The sequence below is a fragment of the Eumetopias jubatus genome, unplaced genomic scaffold, assembly GCF_037043125.1.
Source record: "Eumetopias jubatus isolate StellerSeaLion01/CBP00866 unplaced genomic scaffold, mEumJub1_p1.0 scaffold_7, whole genome shotgun sequence".
Taxonomy (NCBI): Eukaryota; Metazoa; Chordata; class Mammalia; order Carnivora; family Otariidae; genus Eumetopias; species Eumetopias jubatus.
This window is the reverse complement of record NW_028274813.1, coordinates 5,667,367-5,688,221: the sequence shown is the minus strand read 5'-3', so window position 1 is coordinate 5,688,221 and position 20,855 is coordinate 5,667,367. Positions and strand designations below refer to the sequence as shown.

At 47.8% G+C, this 20,855-nt stretch overlaps 1 protein-coding gene across 2 annotated transcripts in view; it reads left to right on the top strand.

Annotated features, from left to right (window-relative positions):
• Positions 1-20,855, top strand: part of CCNK (cyclin K) — a 28,464-nt gene extending 7,609 nt beyond the window's left edge. For both annotated transcript variants that reach the window (XM_028099437.2, XM_028099444.1), the window contains 10 exons: positions 4,427-4,675; positions 5,149-5,230; positions 6,812-6,943; positions 11,248-11,353; positions 11,850-11,907; positions 12,617-12,786; positions 13,090-13,361; positions 13,939-13,972; positions 16,649-16,720; positions 19,494-20,855. In XM_028099437.2, coding sequence (XP_027955238.1) covers positions 4,479-4,675; positions 5,149-5,230; positions 6,812-6,943; positions 11,248-11,353; positions 11,850-11,907; positions 12,617-12,786; positions 13,090-13,361; positions 13,939-13,972; positions 16,649-16,720; positions 19,494-20,119 — 1,749 coding nt within the window. In that variant the 5' untranslated portion in view covers positions 4,427-4,478 and the 3' untranslated portion in view covers positions 20,120-20,855. The remainder of the gene's footprint in view (positions 1-4,426; positions 4,676-5,148; positions 5,231-6,811; positions 6,944-11,247; positions 11,354-11,849; positions 11,908-12,616; positions 12,787-13,089; positions 13,362-13,938; positions 13,973-16,648; positions 16,721-19,493) is intronic.

Here is a 20,855-nt window from a genome sequence, read left to right as displayed (position 1 = left end):
ATTTGCTTAGTATTTTGCATTGCAAAATATTTTCTCTAAGATGCTTACTAATTACTGTAGTAATAATAACCTATGTCCCCACATTCTTTGATATTTCTCCTTCCCGGAGATGTAGGCTAATTCCTTTCCCTCGAGAGTGGGCTAGACTTTGTGATTCGTTTGTAAGGAATAGAATATGGCAAGGAGAAAATAGTGACTTTCAGTGAGAAACTGGGCACAACCCCGTCTTCACCAAGTGCTCGTGGTTCATATCAGCCGTAGGAAGTCATTCTGGTATCTGATGTGAGGTAAGGTGAAGGGCACTTTAGCTCTGTGGCATTCTTCCCCAGAACTCTAGTCTGTTCATGGGAAACATCAGACACACCTAAACCAGAGACATTTCAGTCAGCCTAGGTCCTCTTCAAAACTGCTGAGCTCATGAAAAAACAGGAAAGACTGAGAAACTGTTACTAGAAGATACTAAGGAAATATGGCTCCTAAATGCAGTGTGGCATCCCGGAACAGAAAAGGGATTTTTTGAAAAACTCAAAATTTGAGTGAAGGCTGTAGTTGATAATGTACCAAAATTGATGTCTTAGTTTTGGTAAATGTACTGTGGCTGTGTAAGATGTTAACATTGGAGGAAGCAGAGTGAAAGGTACATGAGAATTCTCTCCTATCTTTACACTCTTCTGTAAATCTATAATTATTTTCAAATAAAAGATTTCTTAAAAAGTCAAAGCTGTGTAAAAAGGTGTACCCAGAGAAGTGTGGCTCACATCCCTGTCCTTTCCATTCTGTTCTTCCCTGCTCCCTGTTGGTAACCTTTTTTTTTTTAAATTAGTTTAAAAAAACAGAGATGTCTATTTCATTTCTCCTCTGTTCTTACATGTATGCTAACGTACCGTGTACACTGTCTTGTATCTAGCTGATCCTGGAAATGTCTCCTTACTAATACTTAAAGAAAGGTTTTTTTCAGTCTCTTTTTATACCTGCATGGTACATCATTAGTGTTAATGTTAACTGTATTTTATTCAACCAGTGCCCTATTGAGGGACATTTGGGTTGTTTACAGTTTTTTGCTATCATAAATGGCATTTTTGTGAATAATCTTTTGCACACATTGTTTCGTACTTGTAATGGTATTTTCAGAGTGGATTCTTCGAAGTGGGATTACTAAGTAAAAGAGCAAATGCATATGCAATTTTGTTAAATATTGCCAAATTCCCCACTGTGAGAGTTGTTCCATTTTGTATTCCTACCAGCACTATATGAGATCGCCTCCTTCTCCCTGGCCTTGCCAACATAGTATATAGTCACGCTTTTAGATTTTCTGCCAACTGAGAGTTGAGAAATATATCTCAGTATGACATCTGACTATGAACTCTTCAATTTACTGAGCATCTGATTGTGCACTTTCCATATTTACCTAGGCTTTAGGTAACTGACCTCCCCCAACCCACAGTCATTGCCTAGTTCCACAACACGGCCAAGTACAAACTAGTGGAAGAAGATTGCTTTTTTCCTGATACTTAATTTCTTCCTTTTGGAGGAAAGATCGGATTTTTAGGGTTCCCAGGTAGGAGGAAGAGGAGGGATGCACTCAGCCCTGCCACGTCACCTTTCCCACCAGAAATGAAGTGGCACACAGAAGAGGTTAGGCTTCCAGATGCCTCTGGCCCAGACTCTAGCTAGTGAACTGCTATTTTCTTGCTAAGCAGACCAGCCTGGTTCTAGCTGCCTCTTTAAAATCCTTGACCTGGGGGCCCAGCTCCAGGGCAGAGGCAGCGGAGAGGCCTGCGGCGCAGGAAGCAGCAGGGCCAGGAGCGGGCGCTGGAACCGAGCCGAGCCGGAGTGGGCGGCACGGCGAGCAGCCACCATGTCAGTGTTTGGGAAACTGTTCGGGGCAGGAGGTGGCAAGGCCGGCAAGGGCGGCCCGACCCCTCAGGATGCCAGCCAGCGGCTGCGGGACACAGAGGAGATGCTAAGTAAGAAGCAGGAATTCCTGGAGACTAAGATCAAGCAGGAGCTGACCGCCACCAAGAGGCACGGCACCAAAAACAAGCGCGAACTAGAACAAATATAGAATTATTTGGAACCACAAAAGACTTGAATAACCAGAGCAATCTTGAGAAAGAACAAAGCCAGAGGCATCACACTTCCTGATTTCAAACTATACTACCAAGCTGTAGTGTTGAAAACAGTGTGGTATTGGCATAAAAACAGACACATAGATCAATGGACTAGAATAGAAAGTCCAGAAATCCACAAATTGGCCATATATAGTCAACTAATTTTTTTTTTTAAGGATTTTGTTTTGTTTGTTTGACAGAGGGAGAGAGAGAGAAAGCGAGAGAGGGAGTGTGGGCGGAGGGGGTGGGAGGGGGAAAGGTGGGCTTCCCACTGGGCGGGGGGTCCAGTGCGGGGGGTCTGCTGCGGGGCTTGGTCCCGGGATCCTGGGATCACGGCCTGGGCCGAAGGCAGATGCTTGACGACTGAGCCACCCAGGCGCCCCTTTGGTCAATTAATTTATGACAGAAGAGGCAAGAGTATATAATGGAGAAAGGACTGTTGGGAAAACTGGACAGCTACATGCAAAAGAATGAAATTGCACCACTAAAAGAATGAAATTTACACCATATACAAAAATTAGCTCAAGGGATTAAAGACTTGAATGTGAGATTTGAATCCATAAAACTCCTGAAGAGAACATAGGTGGTAATCTCCTTGAGATTGGTCTTAGTGATGTTTTTTGGATTAGACTCCAAAGGCAAGGACAACAAAAACAAAAAATAAACAAATGAGACTGCATCAAACTAAAACACTAATTCACACTGAAGGAAGCCATCAACAAAACGAAAAGGCAACCTACTGAATGGGAGAAGATATTTGCAAATCATGTATCTGTTAAGGGGTTAATATTCAAAAAATATAAAGAACTCCTACAGCTCTTAACAACAACAACAAAAAAAACCTATCTGATTAAAAGATGGGCAAAGGACCTGAATAGACATTTTTCCAAAGAAGATATCTAGGTAGCAATAGGCACATGAAAAGATGCTCAACATCACTGATCATCAGTGAAATGCAAATCAGAACCACAGTGAGATATCACCTCACACCTGTCATAATGGCTGTTATCAAAAAGATAAGAAATAACTATTGTTGGTAAGGATGTGAAGAAAAGGGAGCCCTCGTGCACTATTGGTGGGAATGTAAATTGGTAAAAACACTTTTGGAAAACAGTATGGAAATTCCTCAAAAAATTAAATATAGAGGGGGCACCTGCGTGGCTTAGGCGGTTGGGCGTCTGCCTTCGGCTCGGGTCATGGTCCCAGGTCCTGGGATTGGGCCCCGCATTGGGCTCCCTGCTCTGTGGGGGGCCTGCTTCTCCTTCTCCCTCTGCCTGCCACTCCTCCTGCTTGTTCTCTCTCTCTCTCAAGTAAATGAATAAATCTTTTAAAAAATTAAAAATAAATAAAATCCTTGACCTATTTGAAAATTGCTATTCTCTGATCACATTTACAGTTTACATATTCCAGTGGCCTCTTGATGAGAGTCCTTGTTTTTTATATTTTCTCAACATGACGCTTTTTTTTTTAAGATTTATCCATTTGCGCACGTGCACGAGAGAGAGTGTGTGCATGCATGTGTGCATGTGCACAAGCAGAGTGAGGGGCAGAAAGAGAATCTTAAGCAGACTCCCTGCTGAGCGTGGAGCCGGACACGGGGCTCGATCTCATGACCCGAGATCATGATCTCAGATGAAAGCAAGAGTCGGACACTTAACCGCCTGAGGCACCCAGGCACCCCAACATGACACTTTTAGAAAATCTGTTTATTCTGAAAGAAAAAAAGAGGATGAGAAAGCTAGAACGTATTAAAGGAACTCGCTTCTTCCCTTGTGGACCACCTTCCTCCACCCGCTCCCCTCAAAATCACTGCACCCATACCTGATTTATACTGCTCAGTTCAGTGACTTATGTAGATGTGAAATCATCTGATCTGGTGGCTTTTCTCAGTGAAATGAAGTAAACCAAAAAACCAAAATTTTGATTGGGTGGTGAATGGAAGAGATGGATAATTTTAAAGCATAAGTCTTTTTAGGCGGTTAGGACAGGCCTGGGTTTTACTGAAGAATGGAACCTAAGCTAGCGTGAGGGGATTGGGTCTACTGAAGAAAGGCAGAAAGGAATGTAAGACAGAAATGCTCTTCCTTTTATACTACCATGAAATTTGGAATTTGTTATCCTGAGGGTCACTTAGGTGTTAAATTGGCTTTGGAGGTAAACATGGGCTTGTATCAGTCGTTCAGTAGTATTGCTGCTCTGGGAAATTTTGATCCAAAATCAAGTATAACCTGTGACTGAGGACTGTTTATAATGATCGGGATTGTTTAATATGGAAAGTTCCTCTCCAACTTTGCTGCCGCTTCTCTTTCTCCTAGGATTCTAACATTTTCAGAAAATCTTTTGGAAAGAACAAGTCTACTTCAATAAATGAAGGAGAATAAAGAAAATTCAAGCCCTTCAGTAACCTCAGCAAACCTGGATCACACAAAACCATGTTGGTACTGGGATAAGAAAGATTTGGCTCATACACCCTCGCAGCTGGAAGGACTTGATCCAGCCACTGAGGCCCGGTATCGCCGAGAGGGAGCTCGGTTCATCTTCGATGTGGGCACACGCTTGGGACTGTATCCTAAGTCTCCCTGGAATCTGTTACAGATAGGCTCCCCACCACCACCACCAAGAATTAAGTTAGATACTATATACAAAGTATATAGAACTGTCTCTTTACTAAACAGTTCTTAAATATTTTTATTTAAATGTTATTTCTCATTTACTTGGCTCTTCGGGGGATTTCTGTTTCCCATTTGTCATTTAAATGCGTAGAGTTAGCCATTGAGCGAGTGGCCACCAGGCCTAGTGACCATAGTGGAAGTGCACCTAAAGGAAGGTGAAGCCCCGCCTTGTTATAAGTATAAACTTCAACTTGATAATTCCTATGTCAGAGTTCTGACACCCTGAGATTCCCCATCTGCCTGCTTGGTCACTGATGGTATATGCTTTAACACTGATTTTCTTATTTTTTGTCTTTATTTTTCCACTTTTAACTAAGAACATAACCTATAAACATTCTTGGTAAAGTCCTTAACCAAAACAACAGACACTATGATACCCTGGCAACTGGAATAATTTATTTTCATCGCTTCTATATGTTTCATTCCTTCAAGCAATTCCCAAGATATGTAAGTATTTGAATTTTATTATAGTTCTCTATCACATGTTATATTTTCACACAGTTTAGTGGACTGGTTATAGTCTCTTTTTATTCTGTTTTCCAGAAAGTATTTATTTTTATATAATACATGCTATCTCTAAACAATCAAGTTTGAATTTTTTGTTTTTTCCAGTTAACTATATTTAAATCTTTTTTTATTTAGGCCACTGTGGACCATAATCATATTGCACTTTGTGTGGAATTTACTTCCTTCTTACCTTTTACAAGATAAATTGGGACTTATAATTGAGACCCCCCCCCAAAAAAAAGGCCAAGATGGAAGAGAAGTTCCTTTTGCCATATCACTCATTCTTCAGTTACTCTTTAAACATGCCGTATGTCTTATACTCTTTGGGGGAGTCAGGGAACCTGCCTCAAGTAGCCAGGATCGATGGTATGACACGTATAGAACACACAGTCAGTAGTGAAGCCATAAGAGAGGTAAGGAAGGAAAGCTGGAGCAGTCAAAGGAGAGATTAATTACATCTTAGAGGGATCAGGGAAAATGCCAGCAAGGAGTTGCCAGCAGTTAGTTAAGTAGGGCTTAGACATGCCAAAATGGGACAGAGCAGTTAGTCCAACAGAAGCTGGCATGAGCAGACACACCAGGAAGCATGCTATTTGATGTCAGCCCAGCCGGGGGGGTCCATTTGGGAGGACGGAAATGGTGGAAAGGTAAGCTGGAACGGCCCATAGTGAGCCTTGAAAGCCAGACCAGGGAAATCTGACTTTAGTAGGTAGACTGTGAAGTTTTCGAAGGGTTTCATGAGGAAGTTGACAGAAGTCTTACCAGGAAATTCATCTGTTGGGGATCTTCCTCTTAAGATTTTACTGAGTTTTGTACACGTCTTCCACACTAATTTGTGAAGTTCTAGAGGAAGGAGCCTGTAGCAGAATCATCTTGCTGCCCCAGCACAGCGTCTGACACGCACTGCACTCGGGGTCCCATGGAGAGAGGGGCGCGCTGGGGAGGCTGGCACAGAGAACAGCCAGAAGCCAAGCAGTGAGAAGGCCAGGGGTGTAAGGATGTGCATGTGGATTCAGGCAGCTGGAGCGGGGAGAGAAAGTGTGGGCAGTGGTGTTGAGATGGATTCCACAGGACAAGCATTTAATTGCGCTCTTTTTCTGCAGCAAAGCTCACTATTCAGGAAGCCATTATCTTTTTTTTTTTTTAAAGATTTTATTTATTTATTCATGAGAGACAGAGAGAGAAGCAGAGGGAGAAGCAGGTTCCCAAGGAGCAGGGAGCCCGATGCAGGACTCGATCCCAGGACCCCGGGATCATGACCTGAGCCGAAGGCAGATGCTTAACCATCTGAGCCACCCAGGCGCCCTCAGGGAGCCATTATCTTTAAGACTGCAATGTAAAATGAAAGTTTGTTCCTATGATTCTTTTCCTTTCTGGCATCTACTTTGTTTACATGATGTTTTCTTTAGAAAATTAGATTTAAAATAATTTATGAAGCCAAGTTGGGAAGGCCAAAAATCCTTACTTGTTTCTCCATGAGTTCTGTTAACAGTATCTCAAGAACTTTTGTTTCCCTTTTAGGTGACGGGAGCTTGTTGTCTCTTTCTGGCTGGGAAAGTAGAAGAAACGCCCAAAAAGTGTAAAGATATCATCAAAACAGCTCGTAGTTTATTAAATGATGTACAATTTGGCCAGTTTGGAGATGACCCAAAGGTAAGAATCTTAACTTCCTGCCTTCAAATCTTAATTCCTCGCGGTAGCATTATGGTAAAGTTCCTTGTATGGCCCTTAGATCTGCCAGGCCCCTGAGCCCTGAGAAGGCCCTGTGCAGAAAGTACTTGTGCTTGCTTCTGTCAGAGAGGAAGGAAGATAATGTGGCCTACATTTGCGTAGCACTTGCTAATGCACACGCCTCCCTTGTTCTGAGTGCGTTCGGGGGCTAGAGCACATTGGATATGAGCAGAGATCCTCTTGTCACCATTAGCACTCCTAGACCCAGAAGCAGTTTGGTTTCTTTGATTCAGCAGTGATGGCAAGGCCCGATCCATCCAGCTTCTGGGCAGGCAGAAAGTACAGATGATAGACGGACATGCACTTGTGTGTGCTTATGCTATGTGTCTTTTTGCTTCCTGAGAATATTGGCAAGTATTAACATTTGCTGCTATTTTCAGACACCAATGTTGCTATTGGACGTACCATCCATCCTGTCCCTTCCCCACACTCCCTGACAGTGTCAGGAAATGGTACTAAAATAGTTGTGCACATGCTTTTATTAGGTCTAAAAAGGCCACTCTCAGAGCCCAGGGGCAGCTTTTCAGCCACCCCTGACTCTTGCCAGGGTCCCCCCATTGTAACCCTTATGGCACCTGTGCATCATGCTTCACAACATTGATCACAGCTGGTAGATAGATTTTAATCAAATAATCACACAAAGAACTCGCCTCTTCTCAACTGTAGGGTCTGTGAGAGCAAAGACCATGTCTCTCTTGCCTGGCGCCTGGTAGAGAGGCTGGGCAGAGTAGCTACTCAACAGCTACTTATTGACTGAATGACAAACTCAAAAGCACGGGTAGGGCAGAGCTCACCAAGGCAGGGAAGTTCGGCCCTGTCCGGTTTTGCTTTTCCTCCCTCGCTGCTGCTGCCCGCCACAGTAGACACCTCTGTCTGCCAAGCAGTGTTTGTATGTGTGTATATTAAACGTGTTCATTCTCCTTCTTGCTTCAAGGAGGTAACAGAGGCTGAGTGCTTTTGCATATGGTGTAGCTGCGATGAATACTAATAACTTTATAAGTATTGTTCAATATGGGTAACTCTGTTCCTTGAACTGATTTATAAATCTGTTCACCTGTTTATGAAAATGTCAGTCTGTTAGGAATTCATGCTAAAGTGATCAAAATGCAATTTAATAGAAGTAATGTGACCATCGGATACCTGTGGGTGTCTGATTCTGACACAGTAAGAGACAGTTGTAGGAACGTGTTGTGGGCATGTGCAGCACACTGGCATGTGTTATCCTAGGTGCCTTTGGGGAAGTCCGCTTTTACCTTCAGCCTTTACCCACTCACTGTACTTTCAGATCAGGAAACCGAGACCTGGCCGGGCACAGTGAGGTACAGGGTCTGCAGCTCCAGTGCCCCAGATGGTAGGAGAGGGGAACGGCCATGCTAGTCGGGCTTATACAGCAGGGCCCAGCCTGTCGCGAGTAGGGCAAAGGGGCTTTGAAACCTGCCCCTCCTTTCTATCATGTGCGGTCTCCCCAGAAATGATCTGGAGTACAAGGGCCACAGGAAAGTACGCTGGACCTGGGAGCAGTGAAGTCACTGTGGAGGACATTTCCTTTGCCTGAGAGGAGAACGAGCAGGGCAGTTATTAAGGGGAGGCTTATAAGCAATTAGGAAAAAAAGATGGTGAATCACTTGGGACATTTTTGCCTTAATTAGCTTTGCTTTAACTGTGTGGTTCCCCCCGCATCATATTAATTTCACATGTGCTCAACAAATACTTATTCCAGCCACTGTGTGAGGCACTAGACCTAAAACAGACATGGCCTTTGCCATTCACCTACATTTTATAGTGGAGTTGGAGTAGATTTTAATCAAATAATTCTATAACTATTGGATTATGAGCTGTGGGGAATACTATAAAAAGTTATTTAAAGGTGCAATGAGGGCATTCAACCTGGGAACCTGGACAAGTCCCCCAGACAAGTGTTGTGGGGCTGAGGGAAGATTCCCTGAGGAATGATGCTTGCACACAGACCTATCATTACCCCATTACTTGAATATTTGAAACAGAAAGGGAGGCCAGGCCTTGGGCTATCCTGTAATACTATATGGGCCACAGCCTCCAAACCTGTAGGCGCACTTGGTGAAAGACCGTTTCTAAATTTAGAGTCATGGTGAGACTACTGGGAAACAGGTAGTGACAAAACCAGGCAAAGTTAGCAGGAAGTTTTATATCGTGGGGAAGTGTCTGAGATGGTAGAAAGCTTTCCTGAGAGAATGCTTGCAGCGCTAGGGTAGAAAAACCTTAGTCCTGCCATGCTGCTTGGAGTAACTAATCCTGAAAGAATTGTCTGTGTTCTGTGAAGTGAGGCCAGACCTCAGCATGAAAGCCCGTTCCCAGCACGTCTTCTCTTTCTGGTGTTAATGGACTTGTGCACCTGTTGGCAATGGATTTCAGGCCCCTACCAAGCCCTGTCTTCTGTGGTGTAATAAACAAGTCATTGTCTGATTGTTCTGCCCGCTTAGACCACCGTGACTGCGGGTGCACCTTGTCTTTAAGTGCTGGGTGCAGCCAGGCTGCACAGAGGCCGGGCTCAGGAAGTTCCGGTTTGTAGGTGTTAGCTAGTTCCCGAGCATGGTGAAAGGGGAGATTCCATTTATGACAGCAACAGTAAAATACAATGTCCAGAATGAAGCCTCGTAAGAAGCTATGGAAACCATGGAACTTAAAACCGCTGAAGGAATGACAAAATTCCAATAAATAAATGTTTGGTAAGATTCAAAGTTAAAAATCTCCATTTTCCCTAAATTGTCCTAGGACCCACTGAGTTCCCAATCAGAACGTTGATAGCTTCCTTTTCTTCTGGACTGATACTAAGTAAAACGATACTAAAATGAGGTATGGAGCACTCCCATGAGTCATCGCTGCCAAGATAACCAACAAAAGAAGGAAGTGTTGTGCCAAAAAGCACCCATGGCCACGTGCAGCCTATTCACTACGCCAGCTGCGCGCCCATTGTGTGCCCAAGGACAAGGCCATCAAGAAGTTCATTATTGGAGGGCCGCCTGGGTGGCTCAGTCAGTTAGGCATCCAACTCTTAATTTCAGTTCAGGTCATGATCTCCGGGTTGTGGGATCCAGCCCTGCATCGGCTCCTCACTGAGCATGGAGCCTGCTTAAGATTCTGTCTCTCCCTCTGCCCCTCCCCCCGCTCATGCACGCACACTCTCTTTCTCTCTCTAAAAATGAAAAAATGAAATTCATTATTGGAAGCAAAGTAGTGGCCGCCACTGTCAGGGACATTTCCAAAGCAAGTGATTTCAACACCTGTGTCCCACCCATGGTACATGGGAAGCTCCTTTCCTTTGTGAGTCAGGCATCGTTCTCGTGACTCCGGGTCCTGCCCCACAACCTCCACCAAAATCCATGTGAGAACTAAGTCCTTAAGACTGAAGAAAAACTGTCCTCTGGAAAACAAGAAAATGGAAATTAAACTTAAAAATTAGGTGGGGGGGGGAGACATGCAAAAACAAGGAAAGAGGAGTAATGCTTAACACTCTCCTTTCCAAACACTACATCCCTTTGATCCTCAGATGGAAGGAGACAAACAGATCAGTGACCAGAAAAGATTTTGTGTGTGTGGACAGGTTAGGATGTGGTTTAGTAGAAGAGTAAATGATGACGTATTCTGTAAAAACACACATGCTACACACGTACATATCGAATATCGAACAGATACTGAGTCTGAGTTTGCGTGAATCTGCATCATCATCATTGCTTATACACTTAAAGTTTTCAGTGGAAATCCCTGAAGGATTGCGGTTTTGATGGAGATCTGGAAAGAAACTACAGTTAAATTCTTTATAAAGGGAAGGTCTGTTTTGTAAAGAAGGGCTCGTGTATTGAGAGTAATGACATTCCTGGGGCACCTGGCAGGCTCAGTCGTGGGAGCCTATAACTCTTGATCTCAGGGTCATGGGTTTGAGCCCCACGCTGGGTGTAGAGATGACTTAAAAAAATAACATCTTTTAAAAAATTAAAAATATTTCTAAGAATGTTTCCAGTATTTTTAAAAAATCAACTTCAATTGTTTCATCTTCGTCCTTCTAGTTCTTTTCAGAATTTCTCCTTGTCTCTGAGCAAGGTGAAAGCCTGGGAGGGCAGAGGAGAGAAGGAATGAAAAAGAGTCACTAAAATAGAGCTGGAAGAGAGGAAGTGGGAAAGTTCACTGTTGAACGTGGCTTCAGACCTGTGGTTGAAATCACATCCCAACATTTGTTATTTTATTTTTAGGAAGAAGTGATGGTTCTGGAGAGAATCCTACTCCAGACCATAAAGTTTGATTTACAGGTGGAGCATCCATACCAGTTCCTTCTCAAATATGCAAAACAACTCAAAGGTAAGGGGGAAAGTTACATAAAGAACTTCTCATTGTGAAATCAAGTCTTCACGATGATTCGATGGCACTCGGATTATGCTTCTCGAAACAGGAAAGCAGAAGAGTTGGGTGTATGAGCATGTGTGCCCAGGACGTCAGGCGCCCAGACAGCCCAGTAATGTAGCTGTTAGTACCGCTTCCTGTCAGCTGTCGACACATTCTGCCATTCAGTTGCCAAGTGATAGGAGGCAGGAAAATGAGTCAGAATTTTTTAAATAGCCTAATAAAATCTGCCTCGGAGCAGGCTTCCCGTAAACGGCGGTTCAGTGCAGGTCCTGTGGGAAGAGAACAGACAGGATTCAGACCCACCCGTGTGCCCTCTGTTCCCAGGCAGCAGCTCTTTGCTGTGTGTTGGTACGGTGCTGAGCACACAGTGGACTTGAACTAAATGGTGCTTTTTATGTGCTCATTCATTGTTATTATCACTACTAATTTACCTTTTTCTTCCCATTTCTAGGTGATAAAAACAAAATTCAAAAGTTGGTTCAAATGGCATGGACATTTGTAAATGACAGGTACATGTGTTCAAATGTCGCTCTGATTGTAGTTTTTACAATAGGGACTTTATGGGTCACTGAATCCAGACTCCTTGTTTTGTATCAAGGACTCTGACTCACCCAGCTTGAAAGGCCAGCTAATGGCAGAGCTGGGGCCAGCGTCCAGGAAGTCGGCTCCCCAGCAGAGGGATGCCCTGCCGTGTCTCGAAGCGAAAATATCACCCACGGTTTAAAACATAGTCCAAAACAATACACCAGAGAATTGGGACAACTAAATACTTAGAACCCATTTGGTTCTGCACAAATAGACTTCCTTGTAATGGTTTTAGAGCCTGGCCATTCTTAGAGCCAGGGATCCAATGAGGTGCTGTGCGGGGACAGACGGCCTGTGTGGGGAGTTGCCATCACTTGAAAACATGGTTCAGTGACGAGGATTTCAACAATTTGAAGAACATGAGCTATGTTCATTTGTATTTCGTGACATAGCAGTTTTTTAATGTGCTAGTGTCCTGAGTCTTTAAAGAACAAATTGGTAACTATGGCTAAAGTAAGTTATTTTGGTACCTTTAGAAGACTTAAAACTTGTTGCTTTTATTTCTAATTCTTTATTTGGTTATTTAGAGAGGAATAGGCAAAATGATACTTAGTTGCGGCATCTACTCTCCATTCATTGGTAACATAGCTGTTTGCTCCCAACTCACGTCACCCCTTTCTCTTGTTGAACTAGTCTCTGCACGACCTTGTCACTGCAGTGGGAACCGGAGATCATAGCAGTGGCAGTAATGTATCTCGCAGGACGTTTGTGCAAATTTGAAATACAAGAGTGGACCTCCAAACCCATGTATAGGAGATGGTGGGAGCAGTTTGTGCAGGATGTCCCTGTGGACGTTCTGGAAGGTACTGGCATGCTGGGCTTTCCTGAGGGGGTTCCATGTTTAGGGGATCCTTCCCTGTCAGCCTTGAGTCCCGAGAATGGACTTCCCCACATAAGTAAATGTAAGCCGTTCTTCAGAAACACCTTTAATCTGGTTTTCTTATAACATCCGCTCTGTCCACGCTGTGCGTAGCAGAGTTTGGGGGAATTGCAGATGTGATCCCTGCTCATCGGACCCTGTAGGGGAATCGTAGCCGGAAGGGGAAATGGGCTGATTTTTTCCTAGGCAGATTAATTTGTGACAAATGTAATTGTCCCTCATTTAGACATCTGCCACCAAATCCTGGATCTTTACTCACAAGGAAAACAACAGATGCCTCATCACACGCCCCACCAGCTGCAGCAGCCCCCACCTCTCCAATCTACCCCACAAGTGCCACAAGTGCCACCGCCCCAGCCGGCTCAAGGCTCCGACCCGCCCCAGCCACAGCAGAAGGACGTGCAGCCGCCCACCCCACAGCCCCCACCACAGCAGGCCCCGCAGCCCAAGAAGCCATCCCCGCAGCCCAGTCCTCCACGCCCAGCGAAGCGAGCCGTGGTGAGTGGGCCAGGCAGCCCCAGGGGCAGCCTGCTCTCCAGGGAGGGGGGCGGGGGTGGGGGGCAGCACCGGGCTTGTGCAGGACACGGAGCGGGGAGGGCGACCCCTGGCCTCGCCACCTGGCTGCACGTCCACAGGGAGCAGTCCGAGAACTCCTGCGGTCAGAGGAAGGGGGCCACAGGCAGTGCAAGAACTGCGGTCAGAGGAAGGGGGCCACAGGCAGCCAGGGAGGGCTCCGACCTCCTCCAGCCACTGCTGTGTGTGTGTGTGTGTGCGCGCGCTCAGCAAACAGCTCATCGAATTTAGGCCACTGCATTAGAGGCCCTAAAACTTAGTGTCGTTCGGAAGCCACTGTTGAAAATCCTCGGTGGTCCCATCTGACCGGGGAAAGGGAAGGAGGAAGGAAGCAGAGGGTGATCTCCCGGGGGTCCAGTCTGCTGTGCGGCTCTAAGCCAGAGCTGGTTTCTGTCTGGAGCTGTGTTCTGTTGCTGCGATTTCTGTTGGGCCCTGGATAATCTGTTTTTCCTCACTGCACCCCGGGTCTTGGTTAACACTTGTGTATTATCTTTTGTAACAGGTTGTTTCTCCCAAAGAAGAGAACAAAGCAGCAGGTAACTTCCTGTTCTTAGAGGGCTTTTTTAGCTTTATATGTCTGTTTATCAAAACTTTAAATCCTTAGTTAACATTTCTGCAAGACTTAGATTGCCCTTAAAATGTACCCTTAGAGTCCATCCAAAACTTTACCCTGCCTGACGGAAAAAGTGCCGTGACTATGTTTTCAGACTGTGTTCTGACCAAAGTCATCAAAAAACATGAGCAGCCATAAAAATGTACTTAGGTAGCCTATATACAAATGTGATCATGAACATAGGGGGAGGGTTACCACAGTGTTCCTTTCTAGAGGTTGGGTTCAGCCCACTGCAGTAGACAGTAACAGGCCTGGGGGGTCCCCGTCCTGAACACCAAGTGGCAGAGTGGTGGGCAGACAGGATGGCAGTGATAGGCAGTGCTGTTGCCCAGAGAACCACCCTGTGTCCCAGCCCTGCTGCTTATGCAGGCCAGACCTTCAAATACTGCTTGGGTTTGGGTTTGGGTTTTTTGGGGTTTTTTTTTAGAGCCCAAAAGTTGGTTAATTTGTTTCTATATTGGAAACAAATGGAAAGGGTGCATAAAATCTGGAAGGTCACAAAACAGAAATTTAGAAGCCTTTGTCCCTGTGTCATGGGCCCTGATGTGCTAAACTCTTTGAAGGCACAACAGTGCTTACTCATTTCTGCTTCTCTGTTGCTAAGTTCTAGGGTGGGCACTCAGTGAATGATTTATTGAACTGTTGTGAGATCTTCAAGTTACAATAAAGCTACATTTTTCTCAGGGTCTTTGGGGAAATGATGAGTTCAGTACAGGTGAATTTTTCTTCTCCATCTGGGCAAAAAGTAAGTGTGAGACCCAAGGGTGGGCTGCGCTCCTTGCCACGTGGATGTACAATTGAGCCGAGCCGCTGTGCTAGACGTGTACATCTATATGAGGCGGAAACAAGCCACTGGTGACCTTGGAGGAGGACTGGCCTTTGAGCACCTGGAGCTGAGCTGGGGGGTTGGGCCTGTGGGTGGAAGGATGCAAGTGGGCAAAGGAACTGGGAACAGGTGGAGAGGAGGTCTGACTAGAATGTGAGGGGGTAAAAGGGAGGAGCTTTGACGGGACTGAAGGTGTGATCGGAACCAGAGGCCGTGTGGAGGAAATGTGGGTTTTTGCGTAGGCAGTGGGAGCCACTGAAGACGTTTGAGCAGGAGGATGGCAAAGTCTGAGTTCATTTTATAAAAAGTTTCCTGGCGGCAGTAATAGGACGGGTGGTTGGGAATGGGAAGAAGCTCGCAAGCCTTTCAGTGAGACATGGTGCCACAAACGGAGGGTGCAGACATGGCCTGCAGGTAGGACCTTGACCACGCTGTGCGCTACGTGTCAGTAGCTGCAGGGGGCTTTCGAGCGCTGAAGTGTGGCTAACCCAAATCATCATGTATCCTCAGTGCAGAATACACACCAGATTTCTAAGTTTTACTAAGAAAAAAGAAGGTAAAAACTCTTACTGATAAATTTTTATGTCGATTACACATTGAAGTGATCAGATTTTTACACATCAGGTTAAATTAAATATTAAATCAATGCCCTTTCTAAGGTGACTCCCAGAAAATTTTAAATCACGTGTGTGGCTCTTCTGTTTGGGGGCGGCACTGATCCAGACAGCTTCTGGGCGTCCGTGGTGACGGTAATAGCAGTCGCAGCAGAGCTGGGAAGGCATCATGCGAGCTGCTGGGTCTAGGGTGGAGCTCAAAAGTCAGGTCCACGGCTTTAGGAGAGAGAGAGAGAGAAGCTAGAGGCACACATGTACCACCATTCGTCCACCTAGAGGAGAGAGGACTTGATCCCCCAGGAAGCCGATGCAGACAGACACATCCCTGGACTTGGACAGAGGAAACCAGGACAGCTCAGCGATGCTAGAGTAGAATCGATCAGAACAGTGTACAAGCCAGAATAAAGCGAGTCTCTGTAAGAAAGGGTCAAAACATACAAGCAATGTGCCGCGTTACGTGTACACACTCCCTACCCTCATAAACACAAGATCCTGGGTTTGGCGTAGCCTGGCTTGGCTACTGAGCGTTGTTGCCGTGGATGCTGGTTGCCCATAGCCGCTGGACCCCGAGGGGTGGGCTATGTGCACCGCTCCCAAGTGTCCTATTTGCTTTTATGCTGGCTCTGCAGCCTCTAGATCTGTTCTGACGTCGTTAATGTCCTTCTGACGTGGGAGCACATATTTGTGACGAAGAAAATAGACTTAAAATGTGCCCAATGAAGAATACAAAGGTGGAAGGTTTCTCCCGTGAGCCCTCAGGGCTGGGTGACGTGACCGTGCACCCGGTAGCCACCCCCTTCCCCCCCCACCCCCACCCCAGGTAACTGAGACAGTACTCTGCTTCTCTCATGTTGGAAGGCCTTGTCCGGGATGGTCAGCAAGGAAGTCAGGTAGATGTAGAAACAGCTGTGAGAAGCCAGCAGGCTGTTTTATTTGGGGTGGGGGATGGTGTTTGTTAGACTTGTTTGGTTCTCATGAAAGGATTAGCACCTACTGGTTTTGCTGAGGTCTCCCTCAAGTTCGCTAAAGCTTTTGTCTCTTGTTCCCCAAAGAAATTCCTGAATGGCACATTTTCCTTTTTCTTCTTTTTCTTTCACTATGACATGTTTGTTCGCATGAAGAAGCATGAGTTGTTTTTCAATCTCCTTTTCCTTTTTAGAACCACCACCACCTAAAATCCCCAAAATCGAGACCACTCACCCTCCGTTGCCTCCGGCCCACCCACCTCCAGGTGAGTGTCTGCGAAAAGCAGCGTGGGAAGGCCAGCTTTTCTCTCTGCTTTTTTGAAGGGCAGACTTGGGAAGGCCCGGGCCAAGTCTATAGAAGGGAGACCTGGTAGCCAGAATTTTAAAAGAAGATAATGACCAAGGATCTTTCAAAAAATGGTGTTTGTCTTTCACAAACCAGATCTTTTGAGGATGTTGTAAATTCCAAGTATGTCTGGATATTCTCTGGCCTCTCGTGTGCATAAAGGCCAAACTATGCAGGATAAATAAATGTAGAATCAGTTTTAGGAAAACAAAGCCCTGACAATGCCCTGACAATTTATGAACATTGACCTGCAGGACTGGTGTAGATCTTAGACCCCAGTCTCTCTCGCGTCTGCTTCTAGTGGTAGGACATCGTCTGGGTACATTTGGAAGAATAAGCAGTTGCTCAGAGTCGAGTGGAGAATAAAGCATGACGAGTTCTCGACAGGCCCACAGGGAACTGGGAAGCTTCCTTGGCGCCATGTAAACCCAGAGGAGAAGCCTTGTAAGGGATATAGCATTCTCTCCCGGGGACAGCGTTCTGGAAGATGGAGCAGGAGGCTGGGGTGGGCAGGAGTTGTTTGTGTTCTGAGGGGTGCTGGGCTGACCCGCCCCACCCCACGGCTCACATTTGGGCTCCCAGTGCCGAGTGCCTGGGGCAGAGGTACCACCCATTATATTTCTTTCTGCTTATGGTCAGTCATAGCACTTTAGAAGCTTTGGGAAAATAGGGCCATCATTTTCTGCTTTGGGACAAATCCTACAGTTCCCATTCTAGTATGAAGCCTGCTTAAAAAGGCACCTGCAGTAGGTCACTTCAGTATTTATGTAGCATCTCCTCTGCAAGCAAGCACAGATCCCCAGCCCCTGTGCCCAGGGGTGTGGCTGAGAAGAGGTGTGGTGGCCTGGGGAGCCCAGGGCAGGGAGACAGCTGCACACCGCGGGGCAGGGGTGGCCTGGGCATGGTGTCAGGAGCCCCGCAGAACGCACGGAGCTCCCACCACGGGCAGCAGGCGGGAAGGGCGAAGGTCCCGGCAGCAGGTGGTGGGAGCCGGCTGGGCTGCTAGAAGGGCCGCGGTGGGAGGGAGCGTGGGGTCTGGCAGCTGCAGTTGCTGAAAGTGGAGCTGGACACAGAGGGATCAGGGGGCCAGGCCACGGGAGCTCACTCCAGCGAGGTCCCGCCACTACTTCATAGGGGCCTGTGGCCAATGGGAGGTGGGTGGAAAAGAAGGCTCAGAGGAGGAGCAGGGTCTGTGGTTTGGGGAACCACAGTCCCTAATGAGGTGCAGGAGGCGGGAAGAGGCACTTAGGTCACCAGGGATATCTCCGAGGGCGGCTGGTGGTGGCAGGCGTCAAGGCGAGGATGAAGAGAAGCAGCACAGGTGCCTGGAGAGACCACCTGTTCCAGGCCGAGGTACAGAGGACAGGTGGATGAACGGGTGACTTGGGGAGGCAGCAGTGTTGTAGGTGACAGGAAGTGATGTCTCAAAGGCGGAAGAGCGTGTTAGTGGACCCAGGCGCCGTGGAGTGACGCACGGGAGGAATTCAAGGTGGTTGGCCCTTTTGTCCACAGGCCTCAAGTTCATACTTTTATGTTCTCTAGTCAGTTTTGGAACTCAAAGGCCCCTGGCCCTACCCTGGAGCCCGTATTTCTCCAAAGGCATGTCTGACCTGCTGCCTTGGGTGGGCCTGCTGGTTCGTTCAGGCCAGGCCCTAGGGACACTGCTGTCGGGCGAAGATGTCCTAGCTCACTTGGCGAGAGCAGTGAGGCCTCCGCGGATGCCCAGCCTGGGCACGTTGCGTGTCCGTGTCGGCACAGTCGGGGCTGCTCGGAGCCGCAGGGAGCACACGAGGCCACGTGCTGGGAGACCTGAAACCCCCTTCGTGGCCCTTACTCTTTTGTGTTCTCTGGACCGAGATCTTGGCTCCTATGCTTTGCCCTTGACTTCTGGGCTGCCTTAGGAATTATCCTAAGAACACACTTTCTCAGTGATTGTCCACTGCTGGTGGGGTATCCCCGGTGTCATTCTCCAGGTATCTGACCATGAATGCAGAGGGGAATCACAGGTAGAAATGTTGCAGTGAGGCTCTGGACGAAGGGAGCAGGGGGGGCACTGCGCTGGGAAGCACCACGGAGGGCGGCACCCGAAAGCTCAGCAGCGCTCCTGAGAGCACGCACTAGGGGCTGAGGTCACTTCCCTTAGTAAACTCGAACCAGAGTTGCTCCTTTGGCAGCTTCGTCGGGAATGTCAGAGACTTGTTCGTACGTTTTTAAATGTTGCCTCATTCACCTGACTCGCAGGCTTTGCGCTCGCTGCCCCGTGCTGCAGACGTAAGGTGACATGGCCCTGGCCTCACGGTCTCTGGGCAGAGACGGGCAGGAAGAAGGGCCCACTCCCGTCTGTCTGTACTAGCAGGAGGGGCTCCGGGCACTGCAGGCTCGGCCTTGGCCGGTGTGGTGAGGACCGAGGGAGGGAGACCCGGCCATGCTGGGGGGAGCGGGTCCTCGTGGGGGCAGCAGGCACCGGCAGCAAGAGCTGTCACTGTTCTCTGTGACCTTGGCCCTGGGGGAAGAGCAGCAGCCCTGCTTGTGCTATAGCCGGTGGGGGGGAGAGGGGGGCATGAGAACTCTGTGGAGCTCCTGGCTCCCGGGGTGGCCTTCCCCACCCTGAGGTTGTCAGTGGACGTGTCCCTGCACAAGCAAGCCCTGGGAGCCACCCCAGGGCCAGGCAGTCACTTGTCTCTCCTCTGCAGACCGGAAGCCTCCCCTCTCAGCTCCCTTAGGCGAGGCGGAGCCCCCGGGCCCCGTGGACACCAGTGACCTTCCCAAAGTCCAGATTCCTCCTCCGGCCCACCCGGCGCCCGTGCACCAGCCGCCGCCGCTGCCACACCGGCCGCCGCCGCCGCCACCCTCCAGCTACATGACCGGGATGTCTACCACCAGCTCCTACATGTCTGGAGAGGGTTACCAGAGCCTGCAGTCCATGATGAAGACCGAGGGCCCCTCCTATGGTGCCCTGCCCCCAGCCTACGGCCCGCCGGCTCACCTGCCCTACCACCCACACGTCTACCCACCCAACCCGCCCCCTCCGCCCGTGCCCCCTCCCCCAGCCTCCTTCCCCCCTCCTGCCATTCCTCCCCCCACTCCGGGCTATCCCCCTCCTCCCCCCACCTACAACCCCAACTTCCCACCCCCACCCCCACGCCTGCCCCCCACCCACGCAGTCCCCCCTCACCCTCCTCCAGGCCTGGGCCTGCCACCGGCTAGCTACCCACCTCCGGCCGTCCCCCCAGGAGGACAGCCACCCGTGCCCCCACCCATCCCCCCACCTGGCATGCCTCCGGTTGGGGGGCTGGGGCGGGCAGCCTGGATGAGATAACGTGATGCCTTTTCCCCCCCCCTTTTTTTTTAACAAGTTTTTCTAATCAACTTGAAGAGTAGTTTAAGTGGGTAAGCAGCAGGGTACCTTATATAATGCTAGACAGTTGCAGTATGGGAAGAAACGGCCCGGACCCGAAATGAAATTGGGGTGGTCCTCCACATCTGGAGAATGGGGCCAGTGGCTTTCAGTATAGCCTGAGCAGCGCCGGTTTCGATCCGACCGCGCGCTTGGTCTCAGCTGGTGGCGTCGGAGGGTCCTGCCCTGGGTTACTTGTACTCGTGAAAACGTTAACCAGCCATATTGGCTCAAGAAATAGCTTCAGTAAGGAGTGAATTTCCTTCTAGAAATCAGTGCCTATTTTTCCTGGAAAATCCATTTTAAATAGTCCAGTTCCATCTGAAGTCAAGCTGTTGTCATCGCTTTCATTCCGTGACGTTCCCTCCCGACACCCAGTAGGTCAGACGAACCACTTTTTTGATTTAGAGATATTTACATCCTTTGTATTAAACTTACTTTGAAGGGGTTGCCTTGTTGGATGGCTTTGTTCTTTTTCCTCCAGAGAGAAGGGGAGAAATGTACTTGGAAAGTAATGTATGTTTACATCAATTTGCAAATTCCTGTACATAGAGATATATTTTTTAAGTGTGAATGTAACAACATACTGTGAATTCCATCTTGGTTACAGATGCGGCTCCTTTGGTCATTTATCCAAATAAAACCTGTTCTGAAACGA